A 22634-nucleotide genomic window follows, 5' to 3' on the forward strand; every position below is an offset into this window, starting at 1 on the left:
CAGCGCTCTCAGCACTGTTCTGAGAGGTTAAGCAGCACTCAGGGCGCAGCTGTAATTCCTGAAACGTTTACTTTTAGCTCAACTGAGATTTGTAGGTAGTCCCTGAAACTGTCCATACCTCTGACTGGGGCAATCGTTGAGCGCTTTTTTTTTTCTTTTTTTTTTTTCCTCACAATCTAAGCATCCACTGAAATAAGTCATTATTAGCACGGGGGATTTCCAAGGGCCACTTCAGCCTAAGCTGCTAATGGGGCTGACAAAGCGCGTCCTTATCATGAGGGAAGGGACGGCGAAAGCTGACCAAAGCTCTCGCGTGAGGCACCTCGCGGCTGCAGGCCGCAGGCTCCTTTAAGGGGGAGCGGTCGCCATCTTAGGTTCCTCCGCCCCCCTCCCGGCACGTGACGCAGCCGGCCGCCATCTTAGGCTCCGCAAGCCACTGCCTCGGCTTGCCCGGGTCACGTGGGGGCGGGGCCGGCGGCGGAGCGGAGCCGAGGGGCGCGGAGCGGGGCCGGGGGCTGAGGGGCGGCGGCGGCGGCGCCATGGGGCAGTGCGGCATCACCTCCTCCAAAACCGTCCTGGTCTTCCTCAACCTCATCTTCTGGGTGAGTCTGGGCGCCTCCGGGGCCGGGGGGAGCTGCTGCGGGGCGGGGGGAGGCCTTGGGCCTGGGCCGGGGCGCCGCGGGCCGGGGGCCCTGAGGGGGCCGCGTCTCTTGGGCGCCGTCCCGGCCTCGGTAAGGGGCGGCTGGGAGCGGCCCCGTGCCGCTGTGCCCGTGCCGTGGTTGGGTCAAGGCCGTGTGACAGGCGCTTCGTGCCCTCTCCTTGGGGACCTGTGCCGGAGCGCTGTGCGCAGCCCGTCCCTGCCGAGCCGCCCTCGCCTCCGAAGTTGAGAGGTGGAGGGAGCCTCGGCAGCCTGGCAGCGAGGGTGTAAAGAGCTCGAGAGACGCTTGTGTAACTGAATGCACCTTGAGCCGCGTTATTGAGGCTTTCAGGACTGCCGGCTTAGACTTTAAAGAGCTGTTACAGCCACCTAGCTTTTGGCCTTCTACCTAACACGACTGTTCTAAGTACTTAGTGGTAACTATGTAGTATGTTGCTTTTTTTTTGTTTCTCCAGCGGTTTAGGACAGCTCTGTGATACACATGTAACTTAATAGTCTAACAGCAAGTCTTGTGGTTTGTTTCTTCCAGTGAGCACAGCTGCATCGTGCTATTTACACATTGCTTAAACCTGCCGCAACTACAGCCAGCAAGACAACCCTGTAAGCTGGCCGTGCTGGCTTGGTGCAACAGTAGGCTGCTGTAAACCCCTTTCTGAGGATGAACTTAACATGACAAGCTGTAATTTGACATCTTACTCACTGTCACAAGTGCCCTCTCAGAACAACATGTGCATAAATGAAACCACATTTAAGGCTGTCTGTGTATTTTAAGAATTCCTTTTCTGGTTTTAGATCCTGTGTTTCTCATCCTGTAATCCCAGCTCCAGGAACAGAAGATTTTTTGTCCCAGCTGCTCAAAGATTTCAGCTTTGAAAAAGGGATAGTGGGTAACAAGATATTAGAACATAAAAAAGTAGCTATATTTAGCAGAATAGCTAATAGTGAAAGCCATATGAAAGCTAACAAATGTTAGAGGATAAATGTTCTTGTCTAAATTTTTACAAAGGAATGTCTCTCTTGGGTGCCTAAACACGAATCATGGTCAGGCAAAATGCATGCCTGTGCAGTCTCACTGACATCTGTGTATACAGCTGTTCAGAGACATGAACAGTAAGTGTGAGGCATATTTGACTTTAAGTGGAGCCTGTTAGGAATACCTCATTTTCACTGAGGTGTATTAGCTCCGTTATTTACCTTTGAAGTATCATGTAGCTGCATCAATCTTTTAGCACAGCCATTTGTTTGGAATCTGCTCTGAAGGGTGTGGCTTTTTGTTATGTGTAAATGGCATTAAAAAAAGGTAATTTGGTGGCTGCTACAGAATACTTAGTTTTTCACAGGAAATGTAGGTAGTTGGAGTTGCATCTTGAAGTAGTGTTTTTTTCACCTTGGTTGCTGGTTTAAATTAGATTGTGTCTAATAAATGAATGCGTTCTGCATGCAATTTCTCATCCACCCCCCCAAACTTTAGTGAGTTTTCATGTTTTATAAATTTGAAAAGTATTGCTTGCTATTTGCTGGGTTTAATAATTTAATTGCAAGTGCAGTTATCCAGCTTAAACAGAGATAAGTGCAGAAGTTATTTTGTGTAATGCTGAATGGAGTGCTTTTCCATTTTTAATGGCTTTAGTTTTGAGACAAACTTGATTTGGGACAGATTGTATTTAGATACAAAGTACTTCATGTCAAATTAAAATGCCATTGATGTATTCTGCAAACCATAAGTGAGAAGTCAGCTTATGCGGATAGTTTTCTGACAGGCAAGCAGCTGGAACAGCCATGCTGCTAAGTTGCATGTAGAATGATAAAAGCATGTTTCCTAAAAAGTGAAAATCACAAAATCCGTATTTTGCCTCTTTAGCCAAGCTACATGCTAAAAATAGGAAAAGAATTCATTTGTCTTTCTTGCATACTTTGAGCAAAAGTAGCACATCTTCGTTTTAAATAGCAGAAGAGAAAGGAAGCATTTGAATTCTTGATCTAGCATGTTTCATTTGGTGTTTGAGCTGAATGTCTATGTTGCATTGTCAACTAGATGGTCACTAAACATTAATTGCTTCTGTGCTGTTACAGAAATCTTTTGATTGTCATTCATACATAGTTCCAGTTCTGGTAATTAGATCATTCAGATTTGCACTGAGACTTCTGACAATAATCAATAGCCTATAATTTGTCAAGTAACTCCGAAACCTCATTTAATTTCCTTTATAAACTTAATATGTCTCTTTAGAGTTTCATATATAAATCTCATCATCATGATCATCGTCATCTTCATGGTCTGTAGATATATCAAGTTGCTTCTGCATTTAAACTTAAGATTATTTTGATGAAGTCATTGAAAGATCTGCTAGACTAGCCAGGCAAATCAGGATTCAAGGAGTGTTTGGATAATGCTTTTAGAAATACGGTTTGATCCTTTTTTGGGAGTGATCCTGTGTGGAGCCAGAAGTTGGACTTGATTCTTGTGTGTCCCTTTCAACTCAGGATATTTTATCATTATGTGATTGTAACTTCTCCCTTACCATGAGTCTGAAATTTGTGGGAGGGTGTGAATGTTCAGAATGCTTTTATAGTTGAGTCTTATGAATGTGAGATGCTCAGAAAATTACCACTTCTGCTGCCTGAAGAAAAAGCAGAGACTTCTCTTGTTATGCTCTGTAGTCTAGAATGCAGCTTGTTAAAAATAATAATGATGATATGCATTCTGAGTTCATGACTACTAAACATGTAGGTCCTTTTTTTCCCTTAGTTCTATTTTCTGTGTTATGTTTAACTTGATGGGCTGTTAGTCTAGAAGAGAGTTGGGAAATTGCTTAGTATCAGCTGTTGTTTGGATACTGTGAACCTAATGATATATAGATGAGAAAATCTAAGATATCTACCGTAAGTCTTCAAGTATTTTTGATGCTATTATCAGTTGATCTCTGCCATCCATAAGGTAATTTGAAGTTGTGGGGTATGAAGTGCTATGGCTGTTACCAGAAAGGCCTGTGTTACTGCTGCTTACTTGGGCAGGCCTCAGTGTTCATTTAACTCTGCGATTAACTGCTTTAGTCCTGTTTCCATGAGAAAACTAATCCTTGGAAAAGCTGGGCATGAACTTATGTGTATTTAATTCGATGATCCTGGTTGAACAGCTATCAAATGAACGCAGTGATATAAGGTAAGGGCAAGAAACATGAGAAAGCTTAGGAGCACAGCACTGTGGGACCACACCTCTAAGCAACAGCTAGGTCTCTTCTATCGGTATGACAGCAGTGTCAAAAAACACCTCAGTTTTGAAGAAGTGTTTAAGAACAGAAGCAGCAGCTTAAATTGTGATGCTTTCTTATATCTAAAGATTGTTGGTTTGTTCTACTGTTTTGTTGATGGAACTTCTGCTTGTGTGAAGCCACAATACTATTCCTATTCAGTATGAATCTATTGCAGTGTGCTCTGAGATGTTTACCTCGGGCTTCTGAGTATGTATTGCAGTAGCTCACATCATTTCTTTTAATTCAGAAGTTCTCAGATGGTACCGTTTGGTAATGTCTAGGGTTTAGAAATACTGGCAACAAGAAAAAACATTGTTTTGTTTGTGCAGGTATGATTTCATATTAACAAATCCTGCAGTTGACAAGGCTGTTTCTGTAAAATTAATACAGAAAAGCATGTTGGCAATAGCAAGTTCTTTTTGCTGCTACAAATTGTTGCTGGGAGAAGCAAGCTAGCTTAAATGGTACTGCCAAAGACTTCTGCCAAGACAAGCTGTCCCTGTTTGTGGCAGCAGGCATAAAGAGAAGTGCTTTCAGTTATACCCACAAACCTTCATAAATCATTAAGAATAAGGTTCTCTTGTTTTTCAGTATTGGAGTCAAATAGGTTGTCATTTCTAATAATTTTACGGCTGCTCCATGTTTGTCTTTCAAGGCTTCTGAAAAAGGCGGCATGCTACTGGGTCATAGCTGTACACATTCATAGTCTGTGACTTCTAACTTTAGTAACCCAAACTCCCCTGAATTTGCTAGTGGTTCTACACATTCTGTGAAGTCCTGTTCTGATATTTAAGTTTTCTAGTTGACATCATTAAAAAAAAAAATCTTGTTTCTATATAGTCTTATGAAAACTATTTTGTGGCCTGTTTTTTTTAAATGAGCTGGAGAAACTGCCTTCTCACAGCAGGACATATTTTATCATATAGAAAGTTGGATATCTGCTGTGGACATGCAGCTGACTTAAAAAAAAAAAAGTGGTAGTCATCAAGAATAGTATGATGTAGATCTTATGAAAAGTTCATTTGAATTTTGCATAACTTGGCAAAGAATGCTTAAGCCTAAAGGTACTTCATAAATGCAGCGATAGGGAGCATCAGTTCAAACTTGCCCTTCTTGGAAAGATTAGATGGAATTGCTAATTTTCTTTTCCCAAAGGGTTTTGAGACGGAGCCATAGCCCAGTTTTCTATGTAAACAATTATTGATGAGAAAGAAGTAGAGGAGTGGTCCAGAAGCCATTGGGTTTTATGGTGGATGGATACCAATTTAAGCAAGCAGAGAAAAGAATGTCAAGTGAGTGTGTATTTGTTTCAGAAGGAACTGGAGAGGGAGATAAAGAGTAGCAAAGTGCTGAGAGAAACCTAAAGAGAAATAAACAGTAGAGGGCCTTATTCTTTAGGGTCTTTGAGGTTAAATCTGAGAAACTCAACTTTGAAGGAGAGAAAGGTGAAAAAAAATTAAACATAAGGAAAAGGTTTTGTATCTGAAAGTAGTCAGGCTGTGAATATCCTAGTGTGTTGAACAGGTCAGAAAATGATGGAGAAATACAGTAGAAGTCAAATGGAGAAAAAAGTAGTGTGAAAAAGAAACAATTTGTAGTGTGCTGTTGCAAGAAGTCCGAAAACTGGATAGTAACCCATGATGTCAATGCCTGTATATATGTGCAGGCAGAAAATGTTGTCATTGGCGTGCATGGAGAAAAGGAGGTGTTGAGAAGAATGAAACAGATACAACTGTAGACCCCTAAAGTCTTGAGTGCATGGCATTTTCTTAAAAATGCACATTCCCAACATACTAGAGGGGCAGTGAGAATTAAAAGATTCATTGAAGCCTGAACATAAAGCAATAGGTTGGGAACATAGCATGTCAGAGTACACCATCGGTATGTTTTACAATCACAGTCTTGACAGATACTTTGGGAGTGGAATGACAAGTCTTTGGGCTGAGTGGTATCTGTATAACCACCGAAACTTACCCATCAGTGATGGTAGGGTTGGCAGTTCTAAGCACTTATTGTCTTTCAGGTTGCAGTGTCCTTATCAAAAAGGGTGAAATACATTCTTACCTAATCAGATATCAGGTGAAAATGGTTTCTCCTAGCATGTGATACTTTGCTGCTACCTTCATTTGCTTGTTCAGAGACTGTTTTAAGAAAAACAGTGAATAAAATGAGGATTCCAGAGAGACGAGTGTTCTTTAGCCCAGGTAAATGAAAGAGTACAAAAAAAAAGTCTGTTTGGGTTTTACTGTGTCCCCGGAGTGTCCAATAGCAAAAGTAACATGAAGGACAGTGCTTTGTAGACATAAGTCTTTTGAGTTCCCTCCAGATTTGTTGGGGAAGAACATGAGTGGGGTAGTATAGGAAAGCATTAGTATGTAAATGGAGCTGCGTTTCCTATTGATAAACAAATGGTCAGCAGAACCAGTAGTCTGGATCTGTTATTTTCCAGGCATCTTCCTAAGCAGCAAAAACTTCAGCTTTCAAGCTGCTGCTATGCATGAGGATTACTGGAAGTATGAAGGCAGTTCTTAATTTGCAGCCTACTTAAAATGATTCAGGGTTTGTCTAGACAATGAGTAGGCTTGTACAACTCAGTGCATGTGAAAGGTGAAAGCTGACTTCTGGAAAACAGACACGGGTTTAGGAGGATGTTATTGCACCACCCCAAAGACAGGGAGAACTCCCAGATTCTAAATATTCTTACCTATAATACTTCTCTTTTTGTTGCTGTATGCATTGCACATGAGATCTTCCAGTTTTCCCTCCAGTTACTTGCATGCTTGTGATGTTTTCAGTAGTTCCTTAGAGGCCCATGCCAAAGCAACTCTACAAAGCTTTTCTGATCTCTGAGGTCTACCGGTAAATTTTATGAAAGGGGTATCTACGTGTTCTAGCGTTTTGCAGCAAACTGTTTTCATTGACTGTACTTGCCTCAGCAGTCTTTTTAAAGGTTAATTCATCCTAAAATAAGCATATGCCATGTCAGGTTCAGTACTGAAGTTAGCTGCAGACAGCTCGGAAGGGATGTGTGAATGCTGAATAACCAGCCAGCTCCTGGAGCATGCATGTGACCTGGCGCAGATTCAGGAGCTGTTGCCATCTCTATTCAGAGCCTTGAGCAGTTTATTAGAGAATTCTTCTTTCGGGTCTTGCTTATCAAAGACTTACTTGAATTGTATGCCGTTCATGTATTTAATGATAGGAGAAATGAATGATTGTAAATATGCGGTGGCTTTTTACTCACATCTTTGTTTAATTTGAGCATGCTTAGTATTCTGTGGATTTACCTTTTATTCTTCAGAATAATAAGCATTGAGAATTGGATTGTTTTATGTTTTTTAATTATCCTTGTGATAGAGATCTTAGTTTCTCTGCATTATTCCCTTTTTGAGAAGCAAATGACAAGCTCAGATCAGCTTCAGATTAGATAGAAGCTGCAAACAGTAAGCATAGGTTCAACTTTACCATTCTTGGACTTCAAGAGGGAAATGTGCAGCTCAACTGGTACAGCACTGACCAATGTAGAATATATACTTGCTATAGGTAAACCTAGCTCTTTGCCTATCACACCATTTATGCTTTATTTATCTGAACGTACAACACAGTGCTATACTATAGAAATGGAGCAAAACTTTTTGTGCTAAGGACCAGATTTTGAAACTACTGAGTAGTGGAAGGCATCACCACTGGTCACAGTAATTCAACATCCCCTAGTAGTTAGTAGCACAGTAGAAGCACTAATCTTCTGGCTTAGTTTCATTTAAATGGGGTCCTGTTGTATATGGCAAGCCCATTTAATGATGCTGGCTAAAAGATAGTTAATGAAAATTGTCAGAAGATGAGCAAAAAGGATTGCTCCAAAAGGACTCTCCTAATTCTAGCCAAAATGCTGATACAGGTACCTCTCCTTACCCTCCCTTGTTGATCTAGGGCATGCTCAGAAAAGCACTAAGCATCACATCTGACATGGAATGAGAAGGGAAGGCTTTGAAACTTTTTTCCTGTGAATGAGAAGGGCAGCACTGCATTTTTTTCATAGTACTGCAAGAGACCAGGCCACTTTATCTGTTCAGTAATAGTGCTCAACTGTAATACATGGAGGAGAAGAATTTGAATCTTCATAGCTTTTAAAACTGATCTGAGTATGAAAACTCTGGCAGGCTTTGTTTTCAGGTGCCTTTTTTCTCTAGAAGATTATTTGTTGAAGTGATTCTGAGGAAGGGGTAGTTATAATTCTGACTTCATTGACTAGGTGGCCACTTCAAGCAGAGAGGCCATGTCTTTACTTTCTGCTTCATGATTCTAGCACACAGTTTTCAGACAGATGAATCCACCCTGCTGCTTCCAAAATTATGCAGCTTTATCCACAGAAAGGCCAGTTGTACAGCCTTTAGAAGCAAAACCAAAGGACAAATGCTGTCATGGTTGGTCAGTCACTCTAGTTCCACGTGTGAAAAGGTTTTAGTGATATCTTCAGACCACGTTCATGTAAGATGAGGAGTCTAAAGAGGAACATGCATTGCCAGCTCTTATAAAATAATAATTTCTTTAAGAAAAAAATGCACTTGATGCTTGTTAGTATCTTAGACTGTATTAGCTAGACTCATCTTAAGCATAGTACTGGAAAGGAAAAAGTTTCTCAAAAATGTATGCATCTCAAAGCAGGGATGGAAAGTTAACGTGTAGATGGTTTCTTAATGTTTAATTTTTTTCTTTCAAATATATTTTTTTTTAATGTACATGCACATCCAGTTATCAGGAATCTTAAGTCTTCCTTTATGATCCAGATTTTTCTTAGAAAAGAGGGGAGCTGCTTAAACATCCTCCTGTGGAGAAAGACAAAGGGGCTCGCAAGTGGGTCTGATTACACTTTTGTGGTATATTTTCTATGGCTCGTGCCAGCTGCAGCTGTTTCTCTTCCACCTTACAAAATACCATATTTCTGAGAAGCATTTTAATTCTTCGAAGTGACAGATTACCTCACTGGCTTGTCATTCAAATGCTTTGTTGCTAGGCTACAGTTAATGCAATGCCATTGCTCAGTGACACTACTTTGAATCTTTGCTTTGTCTACAGAAATTGCACGTCTGCGTTTTCACAGAATCACAGAATTGTCTAGGTTGGAAGAGACCTCAAGATCATAGAGTCCAACCTCTGACCTAACACTAACCAGTCCTCCTCCACTAAACCATATCACTAAGTTCAACATCTAAATGTCTTTTTAAAGACCTGCAGGGATAGTGACTCAACCACTTCCCTGGGCAGCTCATTCCCATGCCTCACAACCCTTTCAGAAAAGAAGTTCTTCCTAACATCCAACCGAAAACACCCCTGGTACAACTTTAGCCTGTTGCCGCCTTGTCCTGTCACCAGGCACATGGGAGAATAGACCAACCCCCACCTCACTGCAGCCTCCTTTAATGTACTTATAGAGAGTATATAGAGAGTTTTGCCATGTTGTACCTAACATGGCACAATTTCCACAGTTGGATTAGCAATTGGATGTGTTTTGTGCAAAGGGGCAATCTTAATAGTTAGCTCACTTCCTTTTTTTGCTTGGTGATGCCTCACTTTTGGTATTTGACTTAATTTTCACTTTCATTACTTTTGTATCTCCATAGCACCTTTTATTGGATGAGTGTGAGCCTTCTGGATGCTTTGAGATTCTTGCAGAGTATACACGCTTACCCTCACTGCATACATTAAGGTAGAGGAGAAATACAATGTTCAGATCCACACAGAACTGAAGGCACTTCTGAGCTCACTCTTAATTCTTTTTTCTTTGAGCTAGTGTTCCTATAGCAAAGTGCTGCTGAGGATTCTTTGTATGTAAGGCTTTATGCTAGCAGTGTTTATGCAGTGCTGTTTGTGGGAAATAGTTGCAGTAATATTGCAGACTAAATATGAATCGTAGCAAACAGTGCTGAAATGGTAGGCACCAGTTTTCTGATCACCTCTCTTGTTCTGTGCCACACTGAGCAGGAGTGTGAAACAGCCTAGGAGGCTGTGGAGTCTCTATCCTTAGAGATTTCTGAGAGATTGGACAAAGCCTCAAGCCACTTGGTATGAATTCATTGTTGACCCTGCCTTGAGCAGGAAACTGGACTAAATGATCTCCTGATATCCCTTCTGGTCTGAATTATTTATTGGTTCTTTGATTCTACTGTAGTACGATGCAGCCTTATAGTAGTATAACTGCTGGAACTAGGTGTGCACATCTGTCTGCCCTCTTCTTTCTAGCACATGGATAGGGGTGGTAACAAAACCGCTGGGAAGGAAGGCAGGAGGGAGGCAGCCTGCTGTATGCTTTCTCGGGTCAGAGCTGAAGTGCATGATATTCCAGCTGAATGTACTTCTGTGCCTCGGGTGTGGATTGGATTGTAAAGGAGATGCTACTCTTTATAGCAGGATTAAATTCCCCAGATCATGGCTTAGTCTTTGCATCTTCTGAATGTGCTGTTTTTAGCTCAGCCTAGCAAGGCAGTGTGATTTGTATGTATTGTGACACCAGGGAAGTATGTAACATGAAGCATTCTGATGATATAGTCTGTCACTGCAAATCAATAGAATGTAATTGCTTCATTTTAAGGGATAGTAGAATTGTTTTTAACTCTGTAGCAACGGTGGCATTATTTGGTTCAGGCTGTATAACCCTCCAGGACTTATTTGCTATTAAATGGTAGTAACCTGAGGTGATATTTTTTTCTATGTTTAACAAAAGACCTTTTTATCCAATGACTCTTTTTAGAAAGTCACTGCCAGAACTTCCAGTTTAAGAAGTCTGTATGTAGGTATTTGATTCAGTCTTTCAGTAATTGGTGTCTTTTACTTGGAAAAAAGCTGTTGCCTCTAGCAGAAGTTACTCTACAATGCATATATCCATTCTGTCCTAACATTAAATCATAGGTAGTAGTCAGAAGGCAAAGTGGAGGAATAAGTAGTAGGAAATGGCAGGTAAAAACTGCATGTGTGTTCTGAAAAGCTATTCAATTACAAACAACTTGCTGTTTGAGTGGCCTGAAATCCTGTTACCAAAGTTATTTAGTTTGTAAGTGTAAAAAGTTAAGTTCATAGCACAGGAAGGGAAGTATCTGAGAAGAAAAGGGAGCAAGATTTTGATGTTCATTGCTTGGTTACCCTCATTTCTTAACTACATGCATCAGAAGGCTTCCATAATGCAGTCAAAACTGAATCTGCCTAGATGAAATGTAGTTTGGAAGCTGGAATTGGCTGGTCTCCATTTGAGGTATTCTGAACAAACATGTGCTATAATCTAGTGATGATGCCTTAAAAAAAGGTAAAAGCACTAGTTCATGTTATTTGATAAAATAATTGTTGCAAAGTAGCCTTGCAGAAAGGTTTAGTCTTCAAATAAACTTACAGTTATTGTGTCTATTATAGGCAGCAGCAGGCATACTGTGCTACGTGGGAGCCTATGTGTTCATCACATATGACGACTATGATCACTTCTTCGAAGACGTCTACACGCTCATTCCAGCAGTTATTATCATAGCTGTGGGAACACTTCTTTTTATTATTGGACTTATTGGGTGTTGTGCCACAATTCGAGAAAGTCGCTGTGGACTTGCTACAGTAAGTTGCGTATGATGGTGTTTGAGTGTTGTGTATCTGTTCCTTTCCTCTTTAATTGATTCCGTAAAATACAGTTTTTAAAGTTTTTTTGTCTTTTTTTATTGTCTTAAATGTTGGCCTTGTATTTTGTTCTGACCACCTTCTTTCTTTTTTTTTTTGTTTTGAATGATGGTGTTGAATTTGCTGATTCTGGCAGCAGAAGACTCAAGTTCAACTTGTTAGAACAGTGAACATCTTAAAAAAAATGGTTATGACTTAATTAGATAATTAAATCTCATTTATCTGTTCTGATTGAAAAGCTAAAAGTGCAGAAGGAGAAGGATGAGCCAGCCAGGAGCCTTCTAGTGTTAAGTGTATTGCACTGAGAGTGACTGGGGGTGCTCGTGATACCTAAATTTTCTCTGTATGGCTTAATTTGAGCTCTTAGTTTCGAGGAATTTGTTATATGTTTCCAAATACTTTAACTACAGATTCAGTTTGTATATTAGGCAGGAGAAGAAGAGGAGAGAGACAGCTTTTAAACTGTCTCCATTTTGTTGCTTTTGGATGCTGTGTGTGCTTCTTCAACAGTTTAAGTGTTCATAAACATACCAAGATGAATGCATAGGTTGCTATTGCTGTTAGTTGTTTCAGGGCTTAATCTGAAGAAACATTTCCTTAATCCATCTACAACTTCTAGTAACAGCCTGGGTCACTTGTGTGATGTAGCAGTCCTATTTATCTAATATAAGAGTGAAAAAAGCACTTGGTTAAAATGTTCAATTTACATTTTTTTGGTCTTAATGATCAGCACTTGCCTGGCTAGGCAGTTTTAAGTTGTATTACTTGGTAAAACTATGAGCATTAAAGCTTCTTGAAGTAAGTTACTTCTGGACCTATTTGGTCAACTTAACTGCCTGCTTTAGGTTAGTTGCTGAGTTAAAACCTTAAAAGACGTATAATAAATAGCAAAGGCTATATTGAGACTTTTAGAAAAATGTGTGAAATTATTTGCATAAATATCCTGGATTGTATTTTACAGTTTGTGATCATCCTGCTCTTGGTTTTTATTACTGAAGTTGTGGTGGTTGTTCTTGGATACATCTACAGAGCAAAGGTAATAACCTCTCAATTTCAGAAATGTTTTGTTGTAAACTGTGACCAAAATACAGAGGTGTAGCCTTTTCAGCCTTTTCTGTATGTGATTGCAAAACTGTAAATGGATATTCATTAAGGGAAAACTGTTAGAGATCAGTATCTTAAAATTTAGAACAGCAATATTCCTGAAAGCAAAGCTGCAGCTTTTCTCAGAGGGAAAGAAAAAAACCTGCATGGAACATATCGATGACAATCGAACACTACAAGGGAGTGTAGGTAATTAGTACCTTCCAATTTTCCAGATGGCTTTCTAGCCTATTTATGCTTTTGACTAAGTGCACATTTTAGGTTACACAGTATTTGAACATATTGCATATCAAAACAATATGCCCTAGCTTAAATGTTGGCTTACCATCTATGAATTAACACTGCTTAATAATCAAGCCAAATAGACTGAATGTGTTAATGTATACTGTCTAGCTTTATGCAGCTTGTTGGCAACGGCTATGGGGGTGTGGCTAAAGAAATTGACTTCTCCCACTGTTTTATTAATGGAATTTCAGAAAACAGGGCCAGAAAAATGAAATTAAATATGCTTCTACCAATATAACGTGGTAAAAGTATACCATGTGCCATTAGAGATACCACAATGTAGTTTGAAGAAAATAAAAGTTTAGCTTGCAGTTTCACCAACTGTTGTATCTGTCTGCATGTCAATGTTGCAGGAAAAAAATCAGCAGAAAAAAGTTATAGCTGTGAAATACTTTGATGGCATTATAGTCCTGTCTTAATAGCAAGGTGAATTAAAGCCCCATTGACCTTCTTTTAGCCCATCTGTGTTTATATAAGCAACAAAGGACTCCATAGTTCAGTCCTGCTTGCTTGCATTTTCTGGAAGAAGCAGTGTCAAGCATAAAGGAAAAATTTGGTCTTGTTTTGTTAACTGAAAGAAAACTGCTTCAAATAAGCAGCTAACAAGAAGACCCTTATCTGTGTGTTATTAATCTTTGTTACAGAATAGATTGCTTCAACAGGAATGTTCTGTTGAAGATACTTAATTTAAGAATACATTCTCACAGTCTGCATTAGGTTTCAAGTATCTTGGCAGAGTTGATCAGCTGGGACTCTAGTTGGTAGTGCAAGTAGTCCTTAGAAGCAATTGAGGAAAGCTGTATGCTTCCTGGAGAAAGGGAAGCATGTTGAATTCTTACACGACAGCTTGAATGATTGCTTTCTGCTCCGATACATGCAGAGCTGGTGTGCTACAGTGTAGTGCAGCAATTACCATGTCTCTGATCTGGACAGAGAAGTAGTTCTCTGATCTCTGGTTAACAGGATTCAGAGCATGTAGAAGAAAATGCATATATCTTTCTTTCCAAGCCTGTCTGAAATTACACACTTGAAATTACACACTGCACAGCCATTTGCTCACAACTGCCCCCCTCGCTTCTTTCCCCCCAATGGGATGGGGAAGGAATCAGGATGAAAAAAGTAAAAGCTCTTGGGTAGAGGTAAAGACAGTTTAATAGGACAGAAAAGGAAGAGAAATGATAATCGTACTACAATGTACAAAGCAAGCGATGCACAATGCAGTTGCTCACTACTCACCCACCACTGCCCAGCCTGTCCCTGAGCAGTGGTCCCCTCCCATCCTGGCCAGCCACCCCATATGAATTATACCATATGATGTGATATGGTATGGGATATCCCTTCTGTCAGTTTGGGTCAGCTGTTCTGGTTCTGTCCCCTCCCATCTTGTGCATTGTGCACCCCAGCTTCCTTGCTGGCAGGGCAATACAAGAAGCTGAAAAGTCCTAGACTTAGTGTAAGCACAGCTCAGCAACAAATAGAACATCATTGTGGTATCAGCATTATTTTCATCCTGAATCCAAAACATGGCACTGTACCAGCTACTAAGAGGAAAGCTAACTATCCTAGCTGAAATCAGGACAACCGTTAGTTAAATCATAACTGATTTCAAATGGGTCTGAAAGAAGCTGCCTGCAAAGGCTAGATTGACTTTAAGTCGTGTCTTGATACAGATCTGCATGTGAAGATAACCAGCGTTCTTGTGAGGCGAAATGAAGCTTGTGCTGTTGTTGCAGAAAATTCTTCTCTTCAAACAGTTTCTCTTTGCAACGATCCGTTGGCAAGATCTTCCTACTATAACTTGTGATCTAAAGAACATGCTTGCTTGGTTCCTGTTTGGTTCTGAGATGAACATTTTTTGCACATAATTCCCACTGAATGCAACAGCCCTGAATTGACTTTTTTTTTTTCTAATCTTACTCTAGTACCAAATTTTGGCAACACCAAATTTCCTGTGCATTTAAGGAACAATTTCTACTGAAACTTATTACTTGAAAGGCTCTAGTAAGGTTTCCTCTGAAGTGGGAATTATCAGAAGTCTTTTGGGGGACAAGTGATGATTACTGGGTGGCATCCATTTTTAAACACATGTACTTGACAGCATCTTTAGCAGCTTGACTCATCTGCAGTAGCTTTAGGAGCTATTCCAGTAGCTGTTGCTACGTACCATGTACTGCCACCAACATTTCTCAGAAAGCATGGGGGTGGCGGACTGAACAGCTACCTTGGTCACTGTAAGCTAGAATAGTCAGCCAAAAGAGCTGGTCTTTGGGAATTCCAGTGCTTTGATCAGAAGGGGCAGAACAGGCCACATGACTTAATGATATCCTCATGGTTCCTAACAGAACGACTTAGCCTGTATGGTTATGCTGGTTTTGGTTTGCAACTTTCAAGGACTAGAAAGTGGAAAGGTGAATATGTGGTCTTAGAGAGAGCTCTTCTCTTCACAGTATCTGCTGTTATGCCCATGGTGTTATAGTAGAAATCATTTCCTTTCTGAGATGCATTGCAAAGCTACTTTGTCTAAAATCTTACCAAATGTAGCTGCACATTTTTTTCTTGGTTGTAAGCTCATAATATCTTTGCAAAAGTCAGGACATAATTTTAAGAAGCTATACCAGCAGAGCACGCTAATTTAAGATACTAGCAAGTTGTCTTGGTTTCTTGAGTTCTGTAATTAGTAGTGGAATTATTTTGTTGGTGTGCTAATGCTGGTGCTTTGCTAATGCTTTGCAGGTGGAGGATGAAGTTGATCACAGCATTCAGAAAGTATACAATGGATACAATGGGACAAATCCTGATGCAGCCAGTCGTGCCATTGACTACGTACAGAGGCAGGTGAGACTGCCAGATGCATGAAATAATTTTACTGGAGCTTTTCAGTCCTTTCTGTCCATAAAACACAGGTGCTATGTTACTCGGCTATTTGTGACACATCTTCAGCAGTTCTGACAAACTTAGTAAGCAGCAGTCAATAAATAACTGCACTCTGTTATGATTAGTAAAATTATGAAATTGTTGGTGGGAAGGTGTACTTTGTGGGGGTTATCAGTGAATCAGTATTTGTATTCAAATATTTAGTACTTCTGTTTTTCTGCAATGGGATTTTGCAGCATGCTCTTATCTGTGCAGTTTCATCTAGAACCTTCTGGGGAAGAAAATTGCTCTAGAGTCTAGCTGAGTGCTAGTCTTGTGAGTTGCTGGATGGGGAGGGGGGAATTATGGAAAATGCAGGAGCTTTCAACATTCTTCGAACTGCATCAATAAAATTCTAATATTTGTATATTAAATATCTAGTATGTTGAAAGCAATTACAATACTTTGCCTAAATTGCCTCCTGAAACGAAGAAGGACAGGCTCATAAACTAATCCTTAGGGCGGTACCTCTGAGACTGTACTGTACATATGAAACTCCAGCTCTGAACAGAACTGCATTTATGTTCAGTTGGTTCATTCTTGAAGGTTTCCTCTTTCGCATAGCCACATGTCTGTGTGGCCATATAAAATGAACTTCAATTCTGCATTGAAGTCTTGTGAGAAGAACAAACTCTGGTTCATGCCAGGACTACATCCAGAGAGTGTAGGTTTTTTCAAGCATCTGTCATAAACTTTATTGATAGAGCTGTTTCGAGCAGTAAATATAACTTTTTTTGTCTTGGGGGCACAAAGGAAAAATGGCTCATCGAATGTTCCCCAAGAACTGGCATTTCCAGTCGGTTTTCTAAGGACTTAAATGACTTAAGGCTGCAGGACACTTAATAATCCGTTCAGTCCATGATTTACTTTGATAATGCTGTCAAATAACTTCTGTTACTGAAGTAATAAAGTCAACCAAACCTTAACATGTCCATGGTTTTGGTATTGCAATTAGAACTGTCTCATCCAACTTCATGATTGGTAAACATGGTGAATCTTTACCTGTATGTTTTCAGCTGCGCTGTTGTGGGATCCATAACTACTCAGACTGGGAGAACACTATCTGGTTTAAGCAAACTAAGAACAACAGCGTTCCACTTAGCTGTTGCAAAGCAGCTCTCAGCAATTGTACTGGCAGTTTGACCCGTCCAATGGACCTTTATTCTGAGGTAAGACAGCCAAAACATGAACTTAGAGCAAAGTACAAGTCCTGTGCTTTTGCTGACAATCATTTAATTTTCTGTTTAGTGGAACTGTAAAGTTTGGGGTGAAAGGAATTATGATTAATAGGAAATAAATGTCATCTAAAGAAAAACTTTTTATATCTGTGCCCTGTTTGATGCTTTTGAGGGTTTTTGTTGTGTATCTAAATGTGGTTGCCAGAAGGATATATAACAAGCCTACTTTTTTTTTTAGGGCTGTGAGGCTCTGGTTGTAAAGAAGCTTCAAGAGATAATGATGTATGTCATCTGGGCAGCACTAGCATTTGCTGCTATTCAGGTAAGCAAATATTCTTTATTTATAAACTCAAATGAAATTGTGAACTGCTGTCCAGGTTAGTACAGTTATGTACAGGGTGTCAACAGCTTTGGTTTGTACTTGGTTTGAGAGACAGATGAGCCTCAGTCAAAAGGACCTAAACACCTTAACACAAAACTTCTCAACTAAGCCTGGTTTAAAAACTACTGTGAGAAGAATGTGCATTGTTAGATTTGAAGGCAGCTGAACATTAATAGTAGTAATTAACTAGAATGTAAATAAGTTACATCTTGAAAACTGATTATCTGTAAGCATCAAGTATCTATCAATGTGCTCTGAAAGCATTTAACACTTGAATTTGTATAGTATTTAATTTACAGCTTTGAGACAGATGGCTCGTGCTTCATGCTGTTTTAGAGGTACATCAGCTTAAGTACGCTTCATGGCATGTGTACAAAGTTGACACCCACAAAATAAGGCAGGGTTTTCGATAGCATGTTCTGCTTTTGTTGGGTTGATCTTTGCATTGTCTTGAAGGTGCTGTGCTTGTACAAAAAAAAAGCTCTAAGCTAGAGACAGCAGCTACTTAAAATTGAATGAAGGCTGTCTCTCATAGGAATCCAAATTGTTGTAGTTTCTCTGGTCATAAAAAGTAACTGGGGAAATAAAACTAATGTGCATCTCATTATTTACTTATTTACTTTTAATTATTTATTATTTACTAAGATTAAAAACAAACCTATATGACAGTGTCTCTTAAACGTTTCTGTACCATCAGAATTTTGTGCTTTCATTAATCAGGCAGGTTTAGTACATTAATCATATTTTCAGTTTGTGTCAGTATTATGGTCTCTGAGAAATCCCAAGGGATTTAAAAACTGATTTCAAAGTAATTTTATGCCCTTAATAGCATTTGAATTCAGAAAACATTGTTCCTGTTGAATGGAGAAGCTTAAGCACTTTAATTTTCAAAACCAGCTTTAGAGCTGGTTTGTATGTTTGAAGGTAAGTAAATAATCCTTTGCAAACAGTTTTGTGAAAATAGCCAAATTTCTATTTCAGTGCTGCACTGCAAGGCTGTAATCATAGGTAACAGTGTATGCTGTAATGTTGAATGGTCCAGAACCAGATTTCTTCAGATATGAAGTTTGAAATTTGGTGACATCTCTTCTTAGTCTTCCAAAGGAAGATTTTTTAAAATTATAATTCTTAAAATTTTAACTGTTAAAGCAATACATGTATTTAGTCTGTTCAAACACTGAAATATTTCTGTAATTAAAATGAAGGTATTTCCACAACCATAGTTACTGTGGCAGATTTTTATGTATGAGAAAATGTATGTTATGAGGCTGGGTGAGCTGAATAGAGAGAATGAGGCATTATTCCCAATGCTGAAGTTTGCAGGTTGATCCATAGGTCTACTCTAAAGTGCAGCACTATTGTAATCCTCTTTGGGATTGGACCAGAATTTCTACCACAAGTAGAATGGAAATGTTGACCGCTTGTGTCCTTCTGTTCTTCCTGGGTCATCAATTCTAGGCAAGCATGGTGTTTTTATACTTTCTGCAGTGGATACGCTTTGATTTGTCTCCAAGTGTCAGTAATCAAGCTATTGGCAAAAGTACATGGATAAACAGCTTGGAAGAAAATATGAATATCAAAGCAATTTCTTTCTTTGCTGCAGTGTAACAATGTGTCAGAAGTTGTGGTATTGGTTTAGACAACTGAATAAAATAGAGTACAGGGTGTTAGGAATACCTGTGAAATTTCTGTCTAGTAATATTTTCACTGAGTGGTAATCAGATTTAAGTCTATCGGAGGTCATATTCTTGTATCTTTGCTCCACATTTCAAATGTTTGTAAATTGGCGTGTTTTAAGAAGGCTTTAGTTTAAGACAAGTTAATACTAAATCACATTCAAACAATTCTTTTTGTTGCCTCCCAAAACCTAGGATGCAAGTTATGACATCCTCCTATTTGGAATACAGAATTGAAGTATGTACATAGCATGATTCTCTGCAAAATAGGCTGCAGGATAATTGCCATGTAGATAAAAATGTAAACTTCAGCAAATGGCCTGTAACCTAGGTTGTGTCCTGCAGAAGAAGAATAATCTGTTTTGGTCAGTTCTATTACCACTCCCAGAAATGCTGGATAGAGTCCGCTCAGAATGGATTTTCAGTTTGTATGTTACACAGTGCGGTAAGACTGTTCAAAATTTACCTCCTAGTTTGCAATAAGCAAATCTAGCTTTCACCACTTTCTTTAAAATGAAAAGACTGAGAAGATGAGAATAGGACTTGTCTAAGGATTTTAATTTGTGGGAAAACTCAGTCTTTTTTGCATAGAATTAATTTCTGGTGTGTTTGTGTTCCAGTTACTCTTGAAGTGTATGGTAATTCCCTTGTCTAAAACACAGTGACAGCTCTGAACTATGAATAAATTGGAGGCAACCTGAAGGGAGCAAAGGTACTGCAGCACGCTAAGTGCTGCTTGATGAGCTGCAAAGTTCATACTTAAAGATATCTTCTGTAGTTAGCGATAATTTGTGAGATACTAAATTTGGCATATCTATACAGCCAGTGAGTTTTTTGAGGGGGAAAAAAAAAAGAAAAAAATAAATGTGGTAAAAGAAGATAGGCCATGGTTAATGCTAGCAGGCAAATTAAAAACATCGCTGACTGTGGGAGATGTCTAAACTTCCCTTGATGTTGTTCAGGCTTTAAAAGATTCATCTATCAGGCCTCAACAGAATTCTAAAAGATTTTGTTTACAATATTATGAAGTAGAGATTGAAGAGATACAGAATCAAATGCTTAAAGAAGGCTTTAGAAATGCTAGCACATCTTTTGAAAATTATATGCTGAATTATTTATGTGAAGAAAATACTAGGGAGCCCATTCTGTGCTCACAGTGAATTCCAGGAATAAGCTTGCTAGCCTCCTGAAGTGTATAAATGTTTTTGATATTGACCTAAAAACTGATCATAGAAGTCTGCTAGAGTACTTGATTGTTTTGGATTTTACACAACTCCATTAATTGGATGTCTTCAGTCAATTGACCAGGATTCTTTACGTGAATAACCATAAATGTGATGGAACTAGTTTTATTATTTGAAATACATGGCTAGAATGACTAATGGAAAGAAAAAAAAAATAATAAAGGAGACATTTGTATAGCACTCTTCATTTTGTCTTGTTTTCGTCAGCATAAAGTTTTTGTGCTTGTAGCATACAACCCTTCTTCAGAGGTTTATGGTCACAGGGAGTTACCACAAATCTTGCAAGTCTAGCTTTTTTTTTTCTAATTGTGGATGCTACCTCTTCCTTTGGAAGGGTTCTGTCCATGAAGAGTGCTTTTCATGTAACTCAGTTCTTCCTATTACTCTGACATGAGCATAATGCATATAGCATTTATAGGAGTTAGCCTGCGAACTGGAACCATCCAAGTACTAACTGAAAGTAAAGGAAGATTTGTTTTTTACCAGTAGGCTGAAGGGCCATACTCTAGGTTACTCCCAATAGGCTATTTCTGGACCTGAGCTGAATTTGGGTATAGATCCAATGCAAAGAATAAAAAATACAAATAATATTTTTATTTTTTACATCTTGTTACTTTACAGGAAACACAAAGCTTGGACTAAAATTTCATCATGCTTCTTAATCGCTGCTTATTTAGACTTAACTAAGATTTTAAAAACTTCTTTTATCTTTCAGCATGCTGAAGTACCAAGTTGCATGTACATTCAGTTAAGCTTTGGTTTCTGAAATTTGTTACGCATGTGACATTTGCATCAGACTTCATTTAAAAAATAATTTTCCCATCAAGTGACGTGTTTTCACAAAATATCATGCTTTACACTTGGTTGGCTGGTCTCCAGTTTATTTCTTTTGTGCTTCCCATTCAAGTCATGTTCTTTTTAAATAGCTTACTGCCTGGGTGATGCTTTATAATCCAGAGCTATGACAGGAGCATCTTGAAATACTGCTATCTGTGAATAGTCTTTTTCCCTGTATGCATATTGAAGAAATCAAGATAATTTCTTACATCACTAGAAGCTATTGCCAATGATTGCAGACTTCAGAACACATCACTAAACTTCAATAAGTCTATACCTACCCCCCCAAAAAAAATCTACTCAGAAAAATGCAACCTTCCTAAAATCATACCCTGAATCCCTGATCATATTCATTTGATTCAAGTCTTATAAATGTATACCAAGTGATCATAACACTAAATTCCTAGCAAACTTGCCTGCATAGTTACAGCTCTGAAATTTCAATGGCAAGAAATTCACTTTTAGTGAATAATTCACATTGGCCTTGAATTTTCTAGTATAGCTTACTAACACACTGAGCATTTGAAGTAAGGTGGAGCAGTTTCATAAAATGAAACTTCTTGTTTTGTTTTTCATCATAACAGCTGTGGCTCATGTATTTGAATTTCACTTCATTGTCTTTCATAGCACATGCAGTATCTGAAGCTGTATCTTTCAGGAAGAAATCAGTCATTTTTCCATCTGAATTCTTTGAGGCAGCATCCAAGTGGCTGACCAAACCCATGTCTAGGATCTTTCAAGAAATTAAGGCTGAAGTTTGTGGCCCCTGTTCTTTGCAGCAGGAAGTGAAGCTTTTTTCAAGAACAATGCATTTGTTGCCATGTGTTATGGACATTCATGGTGCAATGAAGCATGCCGACAATTTCTGTGCAGAGTTTAAATCATGAAGTACCTTCTTTGTACTCAGCTTGTTTTCTTTTTTCTCCATAGCTTCTGGGCATGTTGTGTGCCTGTATAGTACTATGTAGAAGGAGTCGGGATCCTGCTTACGAACTTCTCATCACTGGTGGAACCTACGCCTAGAAGAGAATGGGAATGTGGTTCAATCTTATCTCACTTGTGTGGAAGGTGAATGGGCCAGGTTTACTGCAATAGCTTTCTTGCCCTAAGCTTAGTCAAAGCGCACCTTTCACAGATGAGGAGAGCTGTACTGTACACTGGTGACGGGCAAAACAACTCAGCTTTACACACACCCATATAATTACCTGTGACTTTCACTGTTTTAGCCAGCTATTCATGTATCTAAATGTTTTAGTATGCTAGTAAACTTTCTAATTTCAGAACCATTTGCAAGTTAAGTGTGATTTGGTTGATATGAAAGTCAAAGGATGTATGCCTATGTTGGTGGATTACCTCTAAGCATTAACTGACTGATTCTTGAGTATAGAGAGAATTTGTTAAACCTTCACTACATGGAACTTCTTTGGCCGAAGTTGTAAAAAAAAATATA

At 39.0% G+C, this 22634-nt stretch overlaps 1 protein-coding gene across 1 annotated transcript; it reads left to right on the forward strand.

The window, feature by feature from the left end:
- Positions 1-439: 439 nt before the first annotated feature.
- On the forward strand, positions 440-22634 carry TSPAN3 (tetraspanin 3). Its single transcript, XM_068695469.1, has 7 exons — positions 440-602; positions 11314-11505; positions 12527-12601; positions 15688-15789; positions 16884-17036; positions 17284-17367; positions 22115-22634. The coding sequence occupies exons 1-7, from the start codon at positions 540-542 to the stop codon at positions 22205-22207; spliced, it is 762 nt and encodes a 253-aa protein (XP_068551570.1). The 5' UTR covers positions 440-539; the 3' UTR covers positions 22208-22634.

The sequence above is a fragment of the Anas acuta genome, chromosome 12, assembly GCF_963932015.1.
Source record: "Anas acuta chromosome 12, bAnaAcu1.1, whole genome shotgun sequence".
Classification (NCBI taxonomy): domain Eukaryota; kingdom Metazoa; phylum Chordata; class Aves; order Anseriformes; family Anatidae; genus Anas; species Anas acuta.